This window comes from Schistocerca nitens, chromosome 1, assembly GCF_023898315.1.
Source record: "Schistocerca nitens isolate TAMUIC-IGC-003100 chromosome 1, iqSchNite1.1, whole genome shotgun sequence".
NCBI classification, from domain to species: Eukaryota; Metazoa; Arthropoda; class Insecta; order Orthoptera; family Acrididae; genus Schistocerca; species Schistocerca nitens.
In genome coordinates this window covers 1,005,991,084-1,006,012,945 of record NC_064614.1, presented here as the reverse complement: position 1 = coordinate 1,006,012,945, position 21,862 = coordinate 1,005,991,084, and the positions used below count along the sequence as shown (strand labels likewise).

Genomic DNA, 21,862 nt, shown 5'->3' with positions numbered 1-21,862 from the left:
TAGCGTTGCGCAGTTGGAGGTTAGCCGCCAGCAGAGGTGGATGTGGGGACAGAGATGCCACAGTTTTGAGAGCGGACGATATGGAGGTGTGTCCGTCAGAAAGAGGAAATTTGTAAGACTGGATGTCATGAACTGATATATATATATATATATATATATATATATATATATATATATATATATATATATATATATATATATATATATATATATGTGATGACTTTTGAACACTATTAAGGTAAATACATTGTTTGTCCTGTATGAAAATCTTTCATTTGCTAACTATACATATCAGTAGTTAGTGCCTTCAGTAGTTAGAATCTTTTATATAGCTGGCGGTATTGACGCTCGCTGTACTGCAGTAGTTCGAGTAACGAAGATTTTTGTGAGGTAAGTGATTCACGAAAGGTATAGACTATTGTTAGTCAGGGCCATTCTTTTGTGGGGATTATTGAAAGTCAGATTGCGTGGCGCTAAAAATATTGTGTGTCAGTTTATTGATGATCAGAATAAGTAAATAGAGAAATGTCTGAGTACGTTCAGTTTTGCTCAGCTGTTTGAAAGTCAAATAACGTAAGAGGTTTACCAGCACAGTCATTTATAATTTTCCAATTGGGACGTTTCAACGGACGTTTGGAAGAATATCGTACACATAATCCGCAACGTGGCATCGACAGATACATTCGAAAACTATAGCACAAGTGAATACCTCGTGCACCCATGTAGCTGCTAAAAATAATACAGAAAAGAATGGAAAAGAAAACCGAGGATTTATTAGTTGACGATCAGTTTGGCTTTATGAAAGGTAACATAGCTAACAGAGGCAGTTTTCACGTTGTGCTAATACTGACAAAAGAAAAATCTGGACCTATTCAGACAATTCGTTGACCTATAAAAAGCGTTCGACTACATAAAGAGGTGCAAGAGGACCGGATGTTTTGGTAAAATAAGTATAGTGTATAGAGAAAGTTGAGTAATATTGCCCTGTGTAACAATCACCGTAGACGCAAAGATGTAAATGAAAAGACCGGTTCAGGAGAGGGATTGAGATTCAGGATGAAATTACATCAATGATACGATTAAATGATGACAGTCGCTATTCTTAATGAAGTGAAGGACCTATCAAAGGGAATGAACAGACTAAGGAGAATATAACTTACACTTAGGTTAAACCAAAGAATGACGAAGGGGAATAGGGAATAACGTAGTAGACGAAATGAAGGAATTCTGTTACTTTGGAAGCAAAATTACGCATAACAGACGAAACAGGGAGAATGTAGAAACCAAACTGGCATAGAGAAAGAGGGCATTCCTCTCTAAAATAAGGATGCTAGGATCAATCAGAGGTCTTAGTTTGAGGCAGAAGTTTCTAAGACGACACGCCTGGAGCACGGCAATGTACTGACGTAAATAATGTGCGGACGGAAAACCGTAAAAGGGCAGAACATTTGAGCTGTGGTGACAGAAGGAAACTGAGTATTTAGTGGGCTCACACAATACGAATTAAAGAGCTCCTTGCAGGAACGGCGACGAAAGCAATACTTGGAGATCATTAACTACAAGAAGAGGGGACAGGATGAATTGACATGTGTAAGGACTTTAGTGAATAATTCCGCATGGAATTGGGCGCTGTAACAGTGCAAAAAGTCTCTCTCTCTCTCTCTCTCTTACACACACACATACAGTGGAGAAAATTGTGTCACGAAATTATAACGCTGGATACGTACAGGGAACAAATCCGTCAACAGCTGTTAGTTCGCGTACAGAAAAGGCCTTTTTTGCAGCTAGAACAGTGTTTACTTAAATCAGGTGCTCGGACTGGCAAACCTCTGACACGGCACAAGCTTGATAATGGCGAACGGTCTTTTGCAGAACTCTTTCAAAGATTCCTGCCATTGCTCTGATATAATTGACGGCACGTTGAATGCGATCCATTAATTCCTCTTCGTTTCTAGGTGGTTCGCGATCGGGTGGGTGAACTAGAAACTTGAAGAATCCCCGCAGGAAAAAGTCTGGTGGCGTGAGGTCTGGTGATCGCGGGGGCCATGGCTTAGGAGCACCTCTGCCAATTACCCGGCCGTCGAAGAGTTCATTTAAATATCCACGCACAGCAGGACTGCTATGTGCGGGCGGCCCATCATGTTGCAACCACATGCGTAGTAGTCTGTCCACGGGAACATCTGTCAGCAGGCCGGGTACAGTTTCTTGCAAAAAGTGAAGGTAATTTGTCCCAATAAGTCGAGGAGGTAGACGGCCTGTCCCAGTCAGATGACCACCCACAATGCCTGCCCAAATGTTGAGCGAAAATCGTTCCTGGTGTTCGTGGGCGTAAGTGACGTGAGGATTTCCTCTTGCCCAGAAATGAACGTTTCGAGTGTTGTAAAGACCATCACGATGGAAGGTGCACTCGTCGGCGAATAACACAATGGCGGGGAAGTCGGGATCTCGTGCAACACGTCGCAGAAATCACTGGCAAAACCCTAGCCCGTGTTCATAGTTAGCCACAGGATTTAGGTCTTGGACAGGGTGGAAACTAAACGGTTGCTGGCCGTCATCCCTCAAAACCACCCAGACTAACCGATGAGTGACTCCCGCGTCGTGTCCAACCGCTCGAGTACTTGTCGTAGGTGATTCCTCCAAGTGCTCGAGAACAGTCTCTGCAAATGCAGCATCCCGTCGTGTTCGAGGTCTTCCAGCACCACCACGATATTCCGCTAACAAGCCTATTTCGCCAAGTCGCCGGTGAATTGCTGTCGCGGGTGTGGGTGCCGCGTCTTGCTAGGTACCCTTCCTCATACAACCGTCGAGCTTCATGCGTCTTATCGTCGGCTAGCCCATAAACAAAAACCATATCTCGTTGTTCTTCAAACGAATACTGTGCCGCCATGCTTACTGTATGACTAAATTGCAGGTGACGTGTGTGTGCTCCGAAGCAAAGTTTATGTGTGAATGCCTCTGACTTGAGGTGGAGATAAACAGCAAGACCTATTCGGCACGTGTGGAGATCAACATAGGTACAGTTCGCATAGCTAATGCTATCCTCGGCTGATCCCTACGACTAGCATTATAATACAGGAAAACATTCTTGACGGAATATATCCTGACCACTTCCCCTCTTCCTATTTCCTTTTTAATAGCCCTCAAGCATTCATTCTGTTCTTGATACTTGGAAATGCTCTTACACAACGCAAAAAATCCCCCAAAATATGAATCACTCACTGCACTTTATTATCTTGACCTGGCTAACCAATCTCAATTTCCTCGTATTCCCTTGAAATACACGGCTCAACACACTGGTGATAACGTTGTTGGTCTTCCTCACATGCCTGACCCCAAACTAGTAGGCCGACATGTGTCGGCTTTTCTGTCAACATAGCAGAACCTGAATTTTCCAGGGCGATCATAATTGCTAATGCCTCAAGTTCGTAAACACAGTACTTTTTCTCTAATCTGGTTAGTCTACTAGAATTCTATGCTACTGGCGTTCTCTCTTCCGGGAACCCTTGAATTAATACCCCCGCCATACCAGGCACTTAGGTATAGATTTGCACAATGAATTCTTTATCCGACTCCGGCATTTCCAACAACAGAGTACCCACAACGGCTTCCATCAAGTTTTCAAATCATGCTTGTTGGGATTCACCCCATTGGAATTGGCAACCGCCTTGCTGTAACTCATTTAATGTCCTGGAAAACTGCGAGAAATTTGGTACAGACTTCCTAAAAATCAACCATTCCCACAAATTTTTCTGTTTCCTCAGCATTTCTGGATGGAGAGCATCCCCTAGTGACCTTGGTACGTTCAGGATAACTTTTGATTTTCCTTGTCGGCATGATAAGATGTAGAAACGACGTGTCAGGGAACCCAACCCTCACCTTTCCAAGTTTATCCGTAAGTGCTGCCATCCTAAGCCATGTGAACGCTTCCCTCTAGTGTTTCATTTGCTCCTGTCAATTTTTACTAAAAGTCATTACATGGAAGTGATAAAGGTACACAAATTTGAACTTCGGATCAGAAAATAACACACGCAAACTCTGTGATAATACCACATCACCAGTAGTAAACCCAAAATGCACCCTATTAAAGTGAAAAAAAAAATCCAGTTCTTGGCCAATGCCTTGATGGCTTTCGATTCGTCATCCAACAGAATTTGATAGACTGTCTGATCCAAATCCAAGGCGATAAAAGCACAGGCATCTGTGAAACAGTCAAAACAGATACACTAGTCTGGCAACGGAGTGGAACAGAGGACTGCCTACTTATTCTCTGTAATCATCTATGAGAGTCGATCTGCCAGACAGTTTAGGCACAAGAAATATGGTAGTCGAATAAGATACTTTGTTGCGACGTCTCTTCCACTGCCACTCTGTGGCAACAGACGATACGGCATACGGCAGGACGACGCTTCAAACTCGCTTCCGAGCATCCTGATTTAGGTCTTCTGTGATTTACCTAAATCGCATCTGGTAAATGCTGGCACAGTTCCTTTGAAAGGGCACAGCCGAGTTCCTTCTCGATCCTTCCCTAAACCGCTGGGATCGATTACCTCCCTGTTTGATCCCCTCCCTCAGACCAACCAACCCACAGCACAGTATCAGTTAATTCGATCCGGTACTTAATGAGATTAGTCAAACCTAACTGATTCGTTCACACATTGCTAAATTCTCCGCAGAGTTGCTGTACTTCATCCCTCTGACGTGTTAACAGATGATGTAACTGTATCACATCGCTTCCTGCTTCCCCCAATTGCACGACCGGTAACAGTGCTTCAAAATGAACTCAGAATGAGAATGTCCCAGTTTTCAAAACTGGATGGCAAACTGATCTTGTGTCCTATTCGGAATCAATCAAGTTCTCTTTATTATATCTGACCAAAGAATCAGTTCAGCAGAGAGTTCCACAGTACCCTTGAGTTGATTTTCCATGTAAACTCTCAGTTTCTCAACTTAATGACAATCCACTCCAGCATCCACAAGGCACTGGAACTGACCATCACATGAGGGGCGTAATCTAAATTAAAATTCGACGACCTGCACGCAGGCCGGTGTGTCCAAAATCAGTCATAACTTACTACATTCACTGAGCTACTGACGTCCAGTGGCCAACATACCAGCTCGTTACCAATTCCGCATCAGATAACTGTCCTTTGCCACTGATGTGCGAATCTAGCCTTAATTCGTACAGGGCATCATGAACTGCTACCTCTTCTGCTATGGGATATCCGTCTGGAAACGTCCTGCCATTCCAAGGAAGGAAACAATGGCTATGTTTTAAACTTCCGGCTCGCAACATTCTTTCGTCTATCATACGTGCTTGGATTTTGTACTCCCAGTCTTGGTTAACTCACCTGAACCTATCGATCTGATACGCAATTTCTTTTAAGTCCTGAACATACAAGCGAGTTGGGCGAACATCAGACGTGAATGATTTGCTGATTTAATGCCTTCTTGATGTTAGTCACTAACTCCGCCCTAGTGTCAATGGCTCTGAGCACTATGGGATTTAACTACTGAGGTCATCAGCCCCCTATAACTTAGAACTACTTAAACCTAACTAACCTAAGGACATCACACACATCCATGCCCCACGCAGGATTCGAACCTGCGACCGTAGCGGTCACGCGGTTCCAAACTGAAGCGCTTAGAACCGCACGGCCACACCGGCCGGCTGCCCTAGTGTCCAGAACACAAAATGTGTCTGTGTGAGTTCTGTTAATATGGATTCCAAAAGGCTAGTTTATCCTCTGTTTACATCCATAATTTAACTAAATCAATTTCCACATTGCCGATACAGGAACTACTCTCTTACATTAGCTTTGGCGAAAATGTTTTACTTTAACTATGATACTGTGAACCAGCCAAAACAGATAAACAAGCAGAGCAATGGAATAGAACAGAGGAATAGCTACTCATAAGTGTGGCTATTTGAGCCACGTTTTGGTATTTCATGTTTGAATTTGTTAAAACTTGCACCTGCACCTCCAAAGGTTTCACATCCCTTAGTGCTCATACCTCCTTCTTTTCTGTTGGTAATACCAATTGCGCAAGCACTTCACAGTAACAGGTACTGAAGCTGTCGGGAACTCCTTGTTATTGAAAATTACTGCTAACAGATGTGGAATCTCAGCAAAGTGCTTTTTTCTGTGATTTGTCCCCCCTTTCTGGCAGCTCAGTCTTATTCGGTTACAGCTGCTCAACTCCCGCTACAATGGTTAAACTTGTCCGGCTACCTTTAATGGAAATTGCTGTTCAGAAATAATCAATTCTTACTTCTAGCCTGGCTATTCTATCATCTAATTGGTCCAATATACGTGTAGTCACTTCGTCTACTATTTCCAACAAATCATTAATTCTCTTCCGGTCACGCATAGCCCCTGCTGGCAACGTACACACCTGGCCCTGTGGAGGTGATCCACGTTCCAAGAACTGCGGTTTTAATTTAAGCTCCAGGAAGACCATCCAAATAGAGTTAACTGTGCTACTGAAGCCCTTGCTCTGTCGCTCTGTCAACTATACTGGCTCACACATAGCTTGCTGAAGCTGCTGGGAGAGCTGTGCTACAACGCTCGCCGGCAATTGGCTGAGGCCTGCAGCCTCATAAGAGAGCTGTTCCTTACGAGACCAGACAGTACTCGCACGCCCCTAGCAGCCATGACCGAAACAGCACACTGTCTCTTCTCTATATTCTAATGCTGCTAGGCTACACATCTACTATGGGAAACTGCACAATCATGCTCTTTTACCCGTTGTATTGGAGGATTTTGGTGTAGTGGGGTTCGGAGTGGGGGTTGTGTAGGCGTGGGCTCAATATATAAACATGCTTATTAAATATAAAATTTCTAGACAACAGAACAACAGCAATTAAACATAACTCAATTTTGAGCCGAAAACAGTTCTACAAAGCAGGTATTAAACATGAAATTAACAATTAAAATGCCTTCATCGCAATGAAACGGAATTAAAACTGGCCAAGTACAGTCATAATTACAATATATGAACCTTGGTTACAGACAGTAAGAGACAGCAAATATATCTTTACAGCTTCTGCAATTAACCACAGGGCACGAAGAACTTAATTAAAATCACACACATAGCACACATTTATACATTGGTCTACAGCTACTCCCATTAGCTGCTAGCCACTACGACAAGCTAGTATTAACTACGTACAGGACTACATACATGTATACCTTAATACAAACTTATGTATAGTAAAATACTTAAATAAACCACTTTCACTGAGCTCAATAAAGAGGTAACTTTCATTGTACAAACTGTGTAAGCAAAATGAGCTTAGCTCACAGCATAATAAGAATAAAATCACATTATTTCTCTGTCATGTTCACAATGCGCAATTAACGAAATCAAAATGGCTCGAACCTTCAGAGTACATGTTTGCATGCCTCACCCCATACCGTCACACAATAGTCATAACATGTCACAATATACAGTGGGCTTTCGTTGTATAATGTTGCTTGTTAACCAGTACAGTCTGCACACTGCTTATGCTCCACACTGTAAACTATGCTGGATCAGTTAAGCAACAACATGCATCTATCGGCTAATAAAGCACTTAGGTAGTACTAGGTTTTGAAATGTACAAGCCACTTTCCCTGCCTTCACTGCAGTCGCCCTCCTCTGGTCTGGGAAAGGACACCATACACTCCATCAGACTGTTTGTGTGCGCACAGAAGCCATGCTTCGTACGGACCCTTAGCGATATCCCATACACAGACAGCTCCTTAGTGTACCAGGTTACGGAAGGCTTCTTGTTCCTCGCCCTACACCAACTGACTGCCATTCCATCCGACATACTTCCATCTCGCCTCAGCCATGCTCGCGCCAATCACGTGCTTGTGCAGCCCACCCACTCGAAACGCCAGTGTGTCATGCTGCCAAACGTGACTCTCTGGGTGTGGACAAGACAAAAATGCCACTTGATACGGCACAAGCCCTAGGAGACGGCGGAGACTGGAATACTTCAGACAACTAATCGTGGACGTTGCAACGTAAACGTTTCATAACTTCGACGACGGTTTTGATATCGTTGTCTAGAGTATTATAACTAAGCCCAGGTGTACGTCGCTTTCGTTAATAAAAATAATGAAATTATGTTTTAATTAGATTTAAATGTTGGTAGGTTGAATGTAGGCGCTGCGATCTAAATAATGTTCCCCTACTACAAATTGTTAAGGTCCAATATAATAAGTTTTTGAATACAGCCATAAGTCACACTTTGTGTTTTTCATTTACTGGTTTCATTCTTCAAATGAACAAGAGAATAATGAGAATACACAGTTTAAAGCTGACTGACAGCGCAAAAGATTAATCTGGCTGTACTACAGTACTTAAACTTACTGTTTAAAGTAGAGTAATAAATGTTGACATTGACAACGCTGTGAATGTCAGCATTTACTACTGTACTTTAAATATAAGTTTAAATACTACAGTGTAGACAGCTTAATCTTTAGCACTGTCAGTCAACTTTAAACTGTATATTCTGATGATGCTCTTGTTCATTTGAAGATCGAAACCGTTAAATAATAAATGCGTATTAAGGCTGTTTTCAAAAACTTTGTTTGAACAGTCGTTTCCCCTGCAGGTAATGCCTGCTCTTATTCAATATAATGATTGTTGTTTTCTTTGTCACAGATACTGAATGATGAGTGGTGATAAACTCAACTACGTTTTTTAAGTCGTGAAGTTAGCTCGAGCCCCCAACATAATAGTTGACGAACACACTGTATAATTAAAATAACAGAAAAGAAAAAAAAAACAGCAAATATTCACTGGTTAAATTCTTCAAAGTCAAATCAGCATAGTTTCAATAAAATGCAAGACTGATAAACACGTGATTTAATAAGCCTAAGTGTTCACCGGCACTGAAATTATCAGGCTGCCACTAGCTAAATGAATTAAAGGTAAACCCATTTACTCGTAAATAATTTCAAGTCTGATCCGCTCAAATTGTGATAAATACAAACTCCACTCAACTACTTGCACAATAAATTCAGAGTTCTGACCACTGCAGAGTTTTATAAGCCACTGACGTATTGTGGAATATCTCTGCATATCGAGATCGTCATCTGGAAAAAACTAACTAAATTATGAAAACTAGCAGTTATGCCACCGCCTAAACTGACATACGTATTGCACCTACGACTCCATCCAGAATAGCATGAAAGAGGCAAGATGGCCGCCTTATTGCGTAAGTTTGGCACCCTCTTCCCCGGAAATTTCAAGTAATTATGTCAGTTAACGAGCAATAACAAACCTTATTTCACAGTTGTTTATACAATAATGCAACTTAAAAGATGGATGCGCCGTTACATGCGCCTAAAAATCGAATACCGTACTTGATTTGACATAAATAGTCTGTCCACATATTAAAGTCAAACAAATGCAATATTTATATTGCACTGGGCGAATTCAGTTTATGTTCTTCACGCATTAAATAATTATTGTAGAGTGTATAAATTTCTGGCATCTCTTTCTTACGAGAACCGACCTCTTCTTTCCCTTGCTACAGTCAGGATTGAGCTGTAAGTGCACCACACAAATAATAACCCGCTTTGTTGGCCGAAAAAGTTGTCGATTTTTTATTTGGACTCATTGTATTTTTTGGAAAAGGCTCAATCAGTGACTGACAGGTATTACACAACGCCCGTGAACCATTTGATAGTGAGTTGTACACGAAGCGAAATACGTCAAAAATGGTTCTGCATCACCTCGGTTCCGAGAGTTCCGGAACCCATACAGAAAATTGGAATAGAAATCAACATAAACATCACTTCCGCCCTTCTTATCGCTTATTGAAACCACACATAGCATGTTGTACCACCATACAGCGAGACCTTCAGAGGTGGTGGTCCAGATTTCTGTACATACCGATACCTCTAATTCCCAGAAGCACGTCCTCTTGCATTGACGCATTTCTGTATTCGTCGTGGCATACTATCCACAGGTTCATCAAGACACTGTTGGTGCAGATTGTACCACTCCTCAACGGCGATTCGGTGTAGATCCCTCAGAGTGGTTGGTGGGTCACGTCGTCCATAAACAGCCCTTTTCAATCTATTCCAGGCATGTTTGATAGGGTTCGTGTCTGGAGAACATGCTGGGCACTCTAGTCGAGCGATGTCGTTTTCCTGAAGGAAGTCATTCACAAGATGTGCTCGATGGGAGCGCGAATTTTCGTCCATGAAAACGAATGCCTCGCCAATATGCTGCCGATATGGTTGGACTATCGGTCGGAGGATGGCATTCACGTATCGTACAGCCGTTACGGCTTCTTCCATAACCACCAGCGGCATAAGTCGGCCCCACGTAGTGCGACCCCAAAACAGCAGGTAACCTCCACCTTGCTGCACTCGCTGGACAGTGTGTCTAAGGCGTTCAGCCTGACCGAGTTGCCTCCAGACACGTCTCTGACGATTGTCTGGTTGAAGGCATATGCGACACTCATCGTAAAGAGAACGTGGTGCCAATCCTCAGCGGACCATTGGGGATGTTGTTGGGCCCATCTGTAGCGCGCTGCATGGTGTCGTGGTCGTAAAGATGGACCTCGACATGGACGTCGGGAGTGAATTTTCGCCTCATACAGCCTATTGCGCACAGTTTGAGTCGTGACACGACGTCCTGTGGCTACACGAAAAGCATTATTCAACATGGTGGCGTTGCTGTCAGGGTTCCTCCGAGCCATAATCCGTAGGTAGTGGTCATACACTGCAGTAGTAGCCGTTGGCGAGGCATGTCATTGACAGTTTCTGTCTCTCTCTGTATCTCCTCTATCTCCGAACAACACCGCTTTTGTTCACTCCGAGACACTTGGACTTTTCCCTTGTTGAAGGCTCTTCCTGGCACATAGTAACAATGAGGACGCGATCGAACTTCGGTATTGACGATCTAGGCATGATTGAACTGCAGACAACTCGAACCGTGTACCTCCTTACTGGTTGAATGACTGGAAATGATCGGCTGTCGGACCCCCTCCGTGTAATAGGCGCTGCTCATGCATGGTTATTTACATTTTTGGGCGGGTTTAGTGACATATCTCAGCAGTCAAAGGGACTGTGTGTGTGATACAACATTCACAAGCAACGTCTATCTTCAGTTCTGGGAACAGGGGTGATGCAAAATGTTTTTTGATGTGTGCAGATTAGCACTGAAAGGGTAATGGTGCTGACCAGGTATTTTCGGTTACAAAACAATTGCGCAGCACTTCGGCATCGAAATAGTTTTCAAATGATCCTGTTCCTAATTTTCGGCAGAAGAGCGGGCAAGACTGACTGAGTGGATGAAGGAATACCGGCAAAGGTACTCAAGAAGTGAAGACAGTTGTGTAAATTTAGCTCGTAGGCAGCTGAATGAATGTAACTGAGTATAGAGCGGGTCAGACAGGGAATCCTAAATGGAACAAATGAGAGGCAATTACCGATACGATTGCACTTTACTACCAAGGGAAGCCTCTCAATAACGTTGGTCAGAACAACGGGATTGGATCCGTATTAATTTATTTCTGCACTAGGTAATCGAAATAGTTTCAGAGTCTGTACCCCAAGTTTGGTCTCGTGTAACTTCTTTCCATTTCCAAACATTATGAAAAGAAGGTTACTGGGGGAATAATTTTCGTTTAATTGTGAAGTCACTTCGTACAAAAACTGAGTAAAATGTTAAATGGGAAAAGTTATTCTTCGTGGAAAAAAGTTTTCTCTTTGTGAAGAAAATGATTCCGATACCAGTGGACAAAACGCATTAATACACTACTGACCATTAAAATTGCTACACCAAGAAGAACTGCAGATGATAAACGGGTATTCATTGGACAAATATATGATACTAGAACTGACATGTGATTACATTTTCACGCAATTTGGGTGCATAGATCCTGAGAAATCAGTACCCAGAACATCCACCTCTGGCCATAATAACGGCCTTGATGCGCTTGGGCATTACATCAAACAGAGCTTGGATGGCGTGCACAGGTACAGCTGTCCATGCAGCTTCAACACGATACCACAGTTCATCAAGAGTAGTGACTGGCGTATTGTGACGAGCCAGTTGCTCGGCCACCATTGACCTGACGTTTTCAATTGGTGAGAGATCTGGAGAATGTGCTGGCCAGGTCAGCAGTCGAACATTTCGTATATCCAGAAAGGCCCGTACAGGACCTGCAACACGCGGTCGTGCATTATCCTGCTGAAATGTAGGGTTTTCCAGGGACCGAATCAAGGGTAGAGCTACGGGTCGTAACACATCGGAAATGTATCTCCACTGATCAAATTGCCGTCAATGCGAACAAGAGGTGACCGAGACGTGTAACCAATGGCACCGCCGGCTGATACGCCAGTATGACGATGACGCATACACGCTTCCATTGTGCGTTCACCGCGATGTCCCCAAACACGGATGCGACCATCATGATGCTGTAAACAGAACCTGGATTCATCCAAAAAAATGACGTTTTGCCATTCGTGCATCCAGGTTCGTCGTTGAGTACATCATCGCAGGCGCTCCTGTCTGTGATGCAGCGTCAAGGGTAATCGCAGCCATGGTCTCGGAGCTGATAGTCCATGCTGCGAATGTCGTCGAACTGTTCGTGCAGATGGTTGTTGTCTTGCAAACGTCTCCATCTGTTGACTCAGGGATCGAGACGCGGCTGCACGATCCGTTCCAGCCATGCGGATAAAATGCCTGTCATCTCGACTGCTAGTGATACGAGGCCGTTGGGATCCAGCACGGCGTTCCGTATTACCCTCCTGAACTCACCGATTCCATAATCTGCTAACAGTCATTGGATCTCGACCAACGCGAGCAGAAATGTCGCGATATGATAAACCGCAATCGCGCTCGGCTACAACCCGACCTTTATCAAAGTCGAAAACGTGATGGTACTCATTTCTCCTCCTTACACGAGGCATCACAACAACGTTTCACCGGACAACACCGGTCAACTGCTGTTTGTGTACGAGGAATCGGTTGGAAACTTTCCTCATGTCGGCACGTTGTAGGTGTCGCCACCGGCGGCAACCTTGTGTGAATGCTCTGAAAATCTAATCATTTGCATAGCACAGCATCCTCTTCCTGTCGGTTAAATTTCGCGTCTGTAGCACGTCATCTTCGTGGTGTATCAATCTTAATGGCCAGTAGTGTATCAAGGTGAGTATGTTGACTGCACATTTTTGTTTTTCCAAGGAAGGTATTGTGAACAAGACTTGTTTGTCCACTCTGGCCTTTAACGTATTCTAGCTGACAGCTCAGATGCACACATTGTAGGCGCCGTGGCTGCAGCTGCGATGTGTACAGGTTACGTTAGGCGGCGCTTCTGTGTTGTGTGCAGGGTGGGCGGCGTGTCTGGACTGTGGAAGCGCTTCTGGCTGCGGCTCTGGCTCAGGAACTGGATGCCACAACGCACCGTGTGCCGCTTCGTCCCGATGCCTGCAGGCCTGCTGGGACCTGCACTGCCAACAGGTAGGCCTATAGTCTGCTCAGGTCTCTCTCTCTCTCTCTCTCTCTCTCTCTCTCTCTCTCTCTCTCTTTTACACTAACGGTGTATTTATTTTAGTAGATGGGAGAACAGGCTAATTCCAGTAAAACATTCGATGTGACATGCATCCAAGTTTTATCGGTTAAAGAGATACAGCTGTTAGAATGTAACCCCAAGAAATTCTGGTATATGCTGTTAAGAAAAGGCGCATAATTAAGCTCAATGTTCATCTTCATACATTCTATATATATGAAGACAGTAACTGTTCTCGAAAGAACAGATTACTGTTGTTGACCGTGCAGCTCTTTCCCTAGAATAAATGATGACTAACTGAAACCCACAGCTGCCGACAGGTGTTGTTGATATACCTCGATGTGGACAGCTGAAAATGTGTGCCCCGACCGGGACTCGAACCCGGGATCTCCTGCTTACATGGCAGACGCTCTATCCATCTGAGCCACCGAGGACACAGATGAATACCGCGACTACAGGGACTTATCCCTTGCATGTAGCCATGTATGGAAGTGAAACATGGTCGATAAATAGTTTAGACAAGATGAGAATAGAAGCTTTCGAAATGTGGTGCTACAGAAGAATGCTGAAGATTAGATGGGTAGATCACATAACTAATGAGGAGGTGTTGAATAGGATTGGGGAGAAGTTTGTGCACAACTTGACTAGAAGAAGGGATCGGCTGGTAGGACATGTTCTGAGACATCAAGGGATCACCAATTTAGTATTGGAGGGTAGCGTGGAGGGTAAAAATCGTAGAGGGAGACCAAGAGATGAACACACCAAGCAGATTCAGAAGGATGTAGGTTGCAGTAGGTACTGGGAGATGAAGAAGCTTGCACAGGATAGAGTAGCATAGAGAGCTGCATCAAACCAGTCTCAGGACTGAAGACCACAACAACAAACAACAAGACAGTTATGGAGTTTGGCAAGGACATGGCTGCGTGGCTCCGGCAGACCCTGGACTTTCACTATGCGGCGCTCAAGGACCTCGATACTCTACCCCCATCTCCAGACAGTCATCGAGAACGACACCAAATCAAGGCTCTCAAACTATCGTTGACGAAGCGCTGATTACAAGGCGCCGTGCCGTAGTCTACTCGTGACGACACGAGTGACCCGCTGCATAGGTATTCATCAGGCACCACATTGTGGAAAATACGCGCCGACACCGCCGACAGTTAATCACATGACTTACGATGAGAGACAATCACTCCTGCACGATGCAAGCAACCAAGGTAAAAGACATGGATGGTGATTTTTCGTCGTCTTTACCAGGAAAGAAATAGATGACACGACCACTCACTGTGAAAGATGTGCAACAGGAGACAGGCACTATCGACAAGGCAACAGAGATCGCAATAATGGTGAGGAGTTGGGGGATGCTTTGGACGAGGCACTATCGACAAGGCAACAGAGATCGCAATAATGGTGAGGAGTTGGGGGATGCTTTGGACGAAGGTACAGTCCATAAATCTCGAGGACCCGACAGATTACCAGTAGAGTTTCATTGGACATTTCGTGACGTCATGATTCCCTGGTGGGTTACAATGTTCCAAGGACCTTTGTCCCCAGTCTGCACAGTACCACCAATCTTCGTGGCAGGACTTCTCATAGTGGCACATAAGCCAACCTGAGGGCAATCGGTCAGTGTCCATTGGCCACTTCCAATGTTGAACGCTGACTATAAGATCTTCGCCAGCCTTTTGGCAGATCACATTAAGAAGACTTTGACAATAATCCTCGCCCCAGAATAGACACCCCAGTCAAGGCTACCTGGCATCACCTTCCCTGTGGGGCACACGCCGACGACCTGTTACTGATGGTTCGCAGTGTACTAAGCTGGATCGAGTGATATGGACAGGCTGTGGGTAATCTTATGAACTACAATAAGAGATCAAAAGTATGTAGCCTAGGTGAAAATGACTTACAAGTGGCGCCCTCCATGGGTAATGCTGGAGTTCAATATGGTGTTTTCCCACCTTGGTGACAACTTCCACTCTCGCAGGTGAACGTTGAATCAGGTGCTGAAAGGTTTCTTGGGGAGTGGCAGTCTGTTCTTCACGGAGTGCTGCACTGAGGACAGGTATCGATGTCGGTCGGTGAGGCCTGGCACAAAACATCCCAAAGGTGTTCTATAGATTCAGGTCAGGACTTTGTGCAGGCCAGTCCATTACAGGGATATTACCGTCGTGTAACCACTCCGCCACAGGCAGTGCATTATGAACAGGTGGTCGATCCTGTTGAAAGACGCAATGGCCATCCCCGAATTGTTCTTCAATAGTGGGAAGCAAGAAGGTGCTTAAAACATCAATGTAGGCTTCTGCTGTGTTAGTGCTACGCAAAACAACAAGGGATGCAAACTCCCTCCATGAGAAACACGACCACACTGAAACACCACCGCCTGTTTTACTGTTTGTACTAAACACGCTGGCAGATGACATTCACTGGGCATTCACCATACCCACAACCTGTCATCGGATCGCCACATTGTGTACCGTGATTCGTCACTCCACACAACGTTTTTCCATTATTCAGTCGTTCAACCTTTTCTTCAAAGGTCTCTTTAATTTTCCTGTAGACTACCTATCTTACCCCTAGTGATATACGCCTCTACATCCTTACATTTGTCCTCTAGCCATTTCTGCTTAGCCATTTTGCACTTGCTGTTGATCTAATTTTTGAGACGTTTGTATTCCTTTTTGCCTGCTTTATTTACTGCATTTTTGTATTTTCTCCTTTCATCCATTAAATTCAATATATCATCTGTTACCCAAGGATTTCCACTAGCCCTCGTCTTTTTACCTACTTGATCCTCTGCTGCCTTCACTATTTCATCCCTCCAAGCTACCCATTCTTCTTCTACTGTATTTCTTTCCCCCATTCTTGTCAATCTTTCCCTAATGCTCTCCCTGGAACTCTGTACAACCTCGGGTTCTTTCAGTTTATCCAGGTCCCATCTCCTTAAATTCCCACCTTTTTGCAGTTTCTTCAGTTTTAATCTACGGTTCATAACCAATAGATTGTGGTCGGGGTCCATATCTGCCCCTGGGAATGTTAAATTTAAAACCTGGTTCCTAAATCTGTGTCTTACCATTATATAATATATCTGAAACCTTCCAGTATATCCAGGCTTCTTCCATGTATACAACCTTCTTTTATGATTCTTGAGCCAAGTGTTAGCTATGATTAAGTTATGCTCTGTGCAAAATTCTACTAGGCGGCTTCCTCTTTCATTTCTTAGCCCCAATCCATATTCACCTACTACGTTTCATTCTCTCCCTTTTCCTACTGTCGAATTCCAGTCACCCATGACTATTAAATTTTCGTCTTTCTCTATCTGAATAATTTCTTTTGTCTCATCATACATTTCATCAATCTCTTCATCATCTGTGGAGCTATTTGGCATATACTGAATAGATATCTAGATATCTGTCTATTACACAGCCGACCCTCATCAACTGTCGGCGGTCTCTGTCAGTCAACAGACAACGTCGGCCTGTACGTTTTTGTGTTATGCGTGTCTCTTCACATTTCCACTTATCACATCGGAAACAGTGGTGCTAGGGATGTTTAGGAGTGTGAAAATCTCGCGTACAGACGTATGACACAAGTGATATCCAATCACCTGAACTGTGAGTTCCACGGAGAGCGCTATTCTGCTGTCTCACATTGTCTAATGACTACGGAAGTCGCTGGTATGGAGTACCTAGCAGTAGGTGGCAGCACAATGCACCTAATAAAACGTATGCTTCTGGGGATGTCCGGATACTTTCGATCAAATAGTGTAAGTCGGTGGCGATGGATATCGGGCGCTGTTGCCCTTCTCCTGCCAGTTATTGAGCTAGGATATTTCGGAGTCATGTTTACAAAGGATGTGTGCAGAATGTCCGCCGCGAACTACCGACGGTCACTACAGATGGTGCCCCCAGAACCTGCTCTGGGACTTATACCAGCTGCATCGTGTGGAATACATGAACATCTACCGGCCGTCGACACTCAATCACGTGGCACTAATCCTCCCCCTACTGGCAGTGACGGGTCGCAGATTTTAGGTGGCGTTTGGTTATTTCCTATTCGATTAAAAGACGTTATGACACTCTCATCCTCCCCATGTATGATGTAGGCCTGGGACTGGTTAATATCCGTGCATGGGGAGTTGCCCTTTATATGAATAACATGTGGAATCGATGGACCAGTCAACACGTCTCGCTCACGGGTCATCTATTGGAGATACTGATGGCGATCTCACACGTCTCTGCAACTACATATATATGATTACTCTGCAATTCACAATTAAGTGCCTGGCAGAGGATTCATCGAACCACCTTTAAGCTACTTCTCTACCGTTCCACTCTCAAACAGCGTGTGGGAAAAACGAGCACTTAATCTTCTGCGCGAGCTCTGATTTCTCTTATTTTATTATGACGATCATTTCTCCCTATGTATGTGGCCGCGAACAAAATAGTTTCATACTCTGAGGAGAAAGTTGTTGATTTAAACTTCACGAGAAGCTCCTGTCGCAGCAAAAAACGCCTTTGTTTTACTGGTGCCGGTGGTCCAAGTCGCTACACACTCACTCACCGACATTAATTCTGCAATGCAACTACGTGATCCCGGATCTACCCACTACGTGTCCGTTGAAGGCAAAAGATTTTTACACCACCCTTCTGCGGTTAGCTGCACATAACGTGTTAGAAACCAAATACCTATCAATTGGCCACGAATGTGGACAGCGTTACACCTCCACTTTCTGCCAACCACCGTGTGCGCGACGTGGTATCAAGTCCGCAACAAAAAATATGCGACGAGACACGTGCTCCACACTATCGCATTAATGGCCTCTCCTTCTGACTGTCGCTTCCTAGACAGTGACGAACATCGGTTACCGTGCGTGCCGTCGGTCGGCATTTGATGAGTGACAGAAGATGTTAGCTTGTTACCTCCGCGTCACATCTAACGTCATTACACCTCTAATCCTTCTGCGTCTGGATAACTATTAATTTAGACTCGCAAAATATCATGCGCTAACATAGTCCAAGGGAATGACCATCGACTACATCTTCAGTGAAGGAGAGAAAATGGAACTTGATTAATGGTGGTACCTGCAAAACGCTCACAACGCTTTTGAATACACACACAGGTATCATACACTCTTTCCAAATTATTTACGCAGTATTAACGTTCGTGAGCCCCTCTCTAGATGGGGAGCGTCAGGCTCAGTGTGACATTCCACGCAGCGTCATATCGAACTCAAAATGACCTGAATTGTAGGCAGCGAGAAAGCAAAGAGATTGGCCTTTTTGTGGAAAGCTGTATTCACTGAGGCATTAACAAAGCTGTATGAATTTCTTCTAAATATTTTAGACAGCATTGTTGGAGACAGAAAACGGCAATGGCAGTATACAACAAAACTCCAGTAGCATCATATCTTGAAGAAAATTTCTTTTAGCTGAAGTAGCACTAGTAATAAACAAAACTATTTTAGTTTATCCTAAGAGTCACATTTCCCTATCATTGTGTTTTATGAAATTTTTTGTACACTTTTATTATTTATAATCATGTTGTAAAAAATATAACTATAGAATTTTTGGCAATAGTTAGGGGCAACGCTTGAAGAGGCATAGTTCTTTTCTTACAGTAGGGTAAAATTGGCGGTGTGAAGTAGGGGTAGATTTGATTTTTTCTTTTATAGTTTTGATTAAAATTAGGTGAATGAGGAAGTTGGTGCACCGTAAGAAAAGGATGCTTAAGACAACCATTGTAGAGATCGAAGCATCCGGGTTCGAGTCTCGTTCTGGCGCAAATCTTCAGCTTTACCCATTGCATTACCACAATGGCTTGCGCCGCTGGATGTCAAGAGTTTCCCACCGATCCTTTCTCTTTCCTTCCCCATCCTCTATTTCGTATAAAGCAGAGTGAATTGTTCTTGAAGATATGTCCCCACAAAGCCGCGAGGGTTTTCGTCGCACTACGGATGCGTGTTACTTGTGCAATTGATACCATAATAAGTGAAAGTGGCTTAATCAGTAAAGAGTATTAGAGGGGTTACCACGGATTTTGCAAGTAGTCAACAAAAAAATTTCCATCGTCTGCCGTCACCTCCTCCTCGAAGCTGTAGAATCCGGTGTAAATGACTCGGGTAGAATTCGTATGTAGCGTCCACCATATTCCTGTATATGACACGTTACAGGCAGAAATTGTACGTTTGCTTTTTGGAGTCTTACGTTCTGCAAACTGAATATTGTCTTCTGCTTCATCTACACTTTGCCGGCCGAAGTGGCCGAGCGGTTCTAGGCGCTACAGTGTGGAACCGCGCGACCGCTACGGTCGCAGGTTCGAATCCTGCATCGGGCATGGATGTGCGTGACGTCCTTAGGTTAGTTAGGTTTAAGTAGTTCTAAGTTCTAGGGGACTGATGACCTCAGAAGTTAAGTCCCATAGTGCTCAGAGCCATTTGAACCAACCCATCTACACTTTGTTCATTTGCACGCAAGAAGAAGTATGACTGCTGGGAACTGCACCAGTATTTTGCGCTACAGTAAAACGTAATTAGGCACTCTGGTATACTGCAATTAGAAAATCGTCTACGTTGTACAGGCAGCGGTAACGTTCCCTGCACAAACCTATACACAAATATCGTATCGGCGTACTCAGCATTTGTAAATACTTGCGGCAGGGCTAAATACACTCCTGGAAATTGAAATAAGAACACCGTGAATTCATTGTCCCAGGAAGGGGAAACTTTATTGACACATTCCTGGGGTCAGATACATCACATGATCACACTGACAGAACCACAGGCACATAGACACAGGCAACAGAGCATGCACAATGTCGGCACTAGTACAGTGTATATCCACCTTTCGCAGCAATGCAGGCTGCTATTCTCCCATGGAGACGATCGTAGAGATGCTGGATGTAGTCCTGTGGAACGGCTTGCCATGCCATTTCCACCTGGCGCCTCAGTTGGACCAGCGTTCGTGCTGGACGTTCAGACCGCGTGAGACGACGCTTCATCCAGTCCCAAACATGCTCAATGGGGGACAGATCCGGAGATCTTGCTGGCCAGGGTAGTTGACTTACACCTTCTAGAGCACGTTGGGTGGCACGGGATACATGCGGACGTGCATTGTCCTGTTGGAACAGCAAGTTCCCTTGCCGGTCTAGGAATGGTAGAACGATGGGTTCGATGACGGTTTGGATGTACCGTGCACTATTCAGTGTCCCCTCGACGATCACCAGTGGTGTACGGCCAGTGTAGGAGATCGCTCCCCACACCATGATGTCGGGTGTTGGCCCTGTGTGCCTCGGTCGTATGCAGTCCTGATTGTGGCGCTCACCTGCACGGCGCCAAACACGCATACGACCATCATTGGTACCAAGGCAGAAGCGACTCTCATCGCTGAAGACGACACGTCTCCATTCGTCCCTCCATTCACGCCTGTCGCGACACCACTGGAGGCGGGCTGCACGATGTTGGGGCGTGAGCGGAAGACGGCCTAACGGTGTGCGGGACCGTAGCCCAGCTTCATGGAGACGGTTGCGAATGGTCCTCGCCGACACCCCAGGAGCAACAGTGTCCCTAATTTGCTGGGAAGTGGCGGTGCGGTCCCCTACGGCACTGCGTAGGATCCTACGGTCTTGGCGTGCATCCGTGCGTCGCTGCGGTCCGGTCCCAGGTCGACGGGCACGTGCACCTTCCGCCGACCACTGGCGACAACATCGATGTACTGTGGAGACCTCACGCCCCACGTGTTGAGCGATTCGGCGGTACGTCCACCCGGCCTCCCGCATGCCCACTATACGCCCTCGCTCAAAGTCCGTCAACTGCACATACGGTTCACGTCCACGCTGTCGCGGCATGCTACCAGTGTTAAAGACTGCGATGGAGCTCCGTATGCCACGGCAAACTGGCTGACACTGACGGCGGCGGTGCACAAATGCTGCGCAGCTAGCTCCATTCGACGGCCAACACCGCGGTTCCTGGTGTGTCCGCTGTGCCGTGCGTGTGATCATTGCTTGTACAGCCCTCTCGCAGTGTCCGGAGCAAGTATGGTGGGTCTGACACACCGGTGTCAATGTGTTCTTTTTTCCATTTCCAGGAGTGTATATAGCAGAAGGGGCCAACAAATCACAATCACGATTAAGAAATTCATTTATATAAATTCAAGCACAACTTTGCAACTTGAACTTCAAAAACAAAACTGACAGCTGATAAAAAAAAAGACCGTAGCAAGTCGAGTACCGACACGAGAAATTAAAACTTGTCTCTGTAACCAATACAAATTGTATGCATGTTACATGGAACTTTATGTTTGGATTAATCTATAGAACCACTTCCAAAAATATTTACTGTTCCGG

General features: G+C 44.8%; 1 protein-coding gene across 1 annotated transcript in view; it reads left to right on the top strand.

Annotated features, from left to right (window-relative positions):
- LOC126219615 (uncharacterized) overlaps nucleotides 1–21,862 on the top strand; it is a 42,153-nt gene that overhangs the window by 7,908 nt on the left and 12,383 nt on the right. Inside the window, exon 3 of the mRNA XM_049942147.1 lies at nucleotides 13,340–13,470. Within this exon, the coding sequence (XP_049798104.1) occupies nucleotides 13,340–13,470 (131 nt within the window). The remainder of the gene's footprint in view (nucleotides 1–13,339; nucleotides 13,471–21,862) is intronic.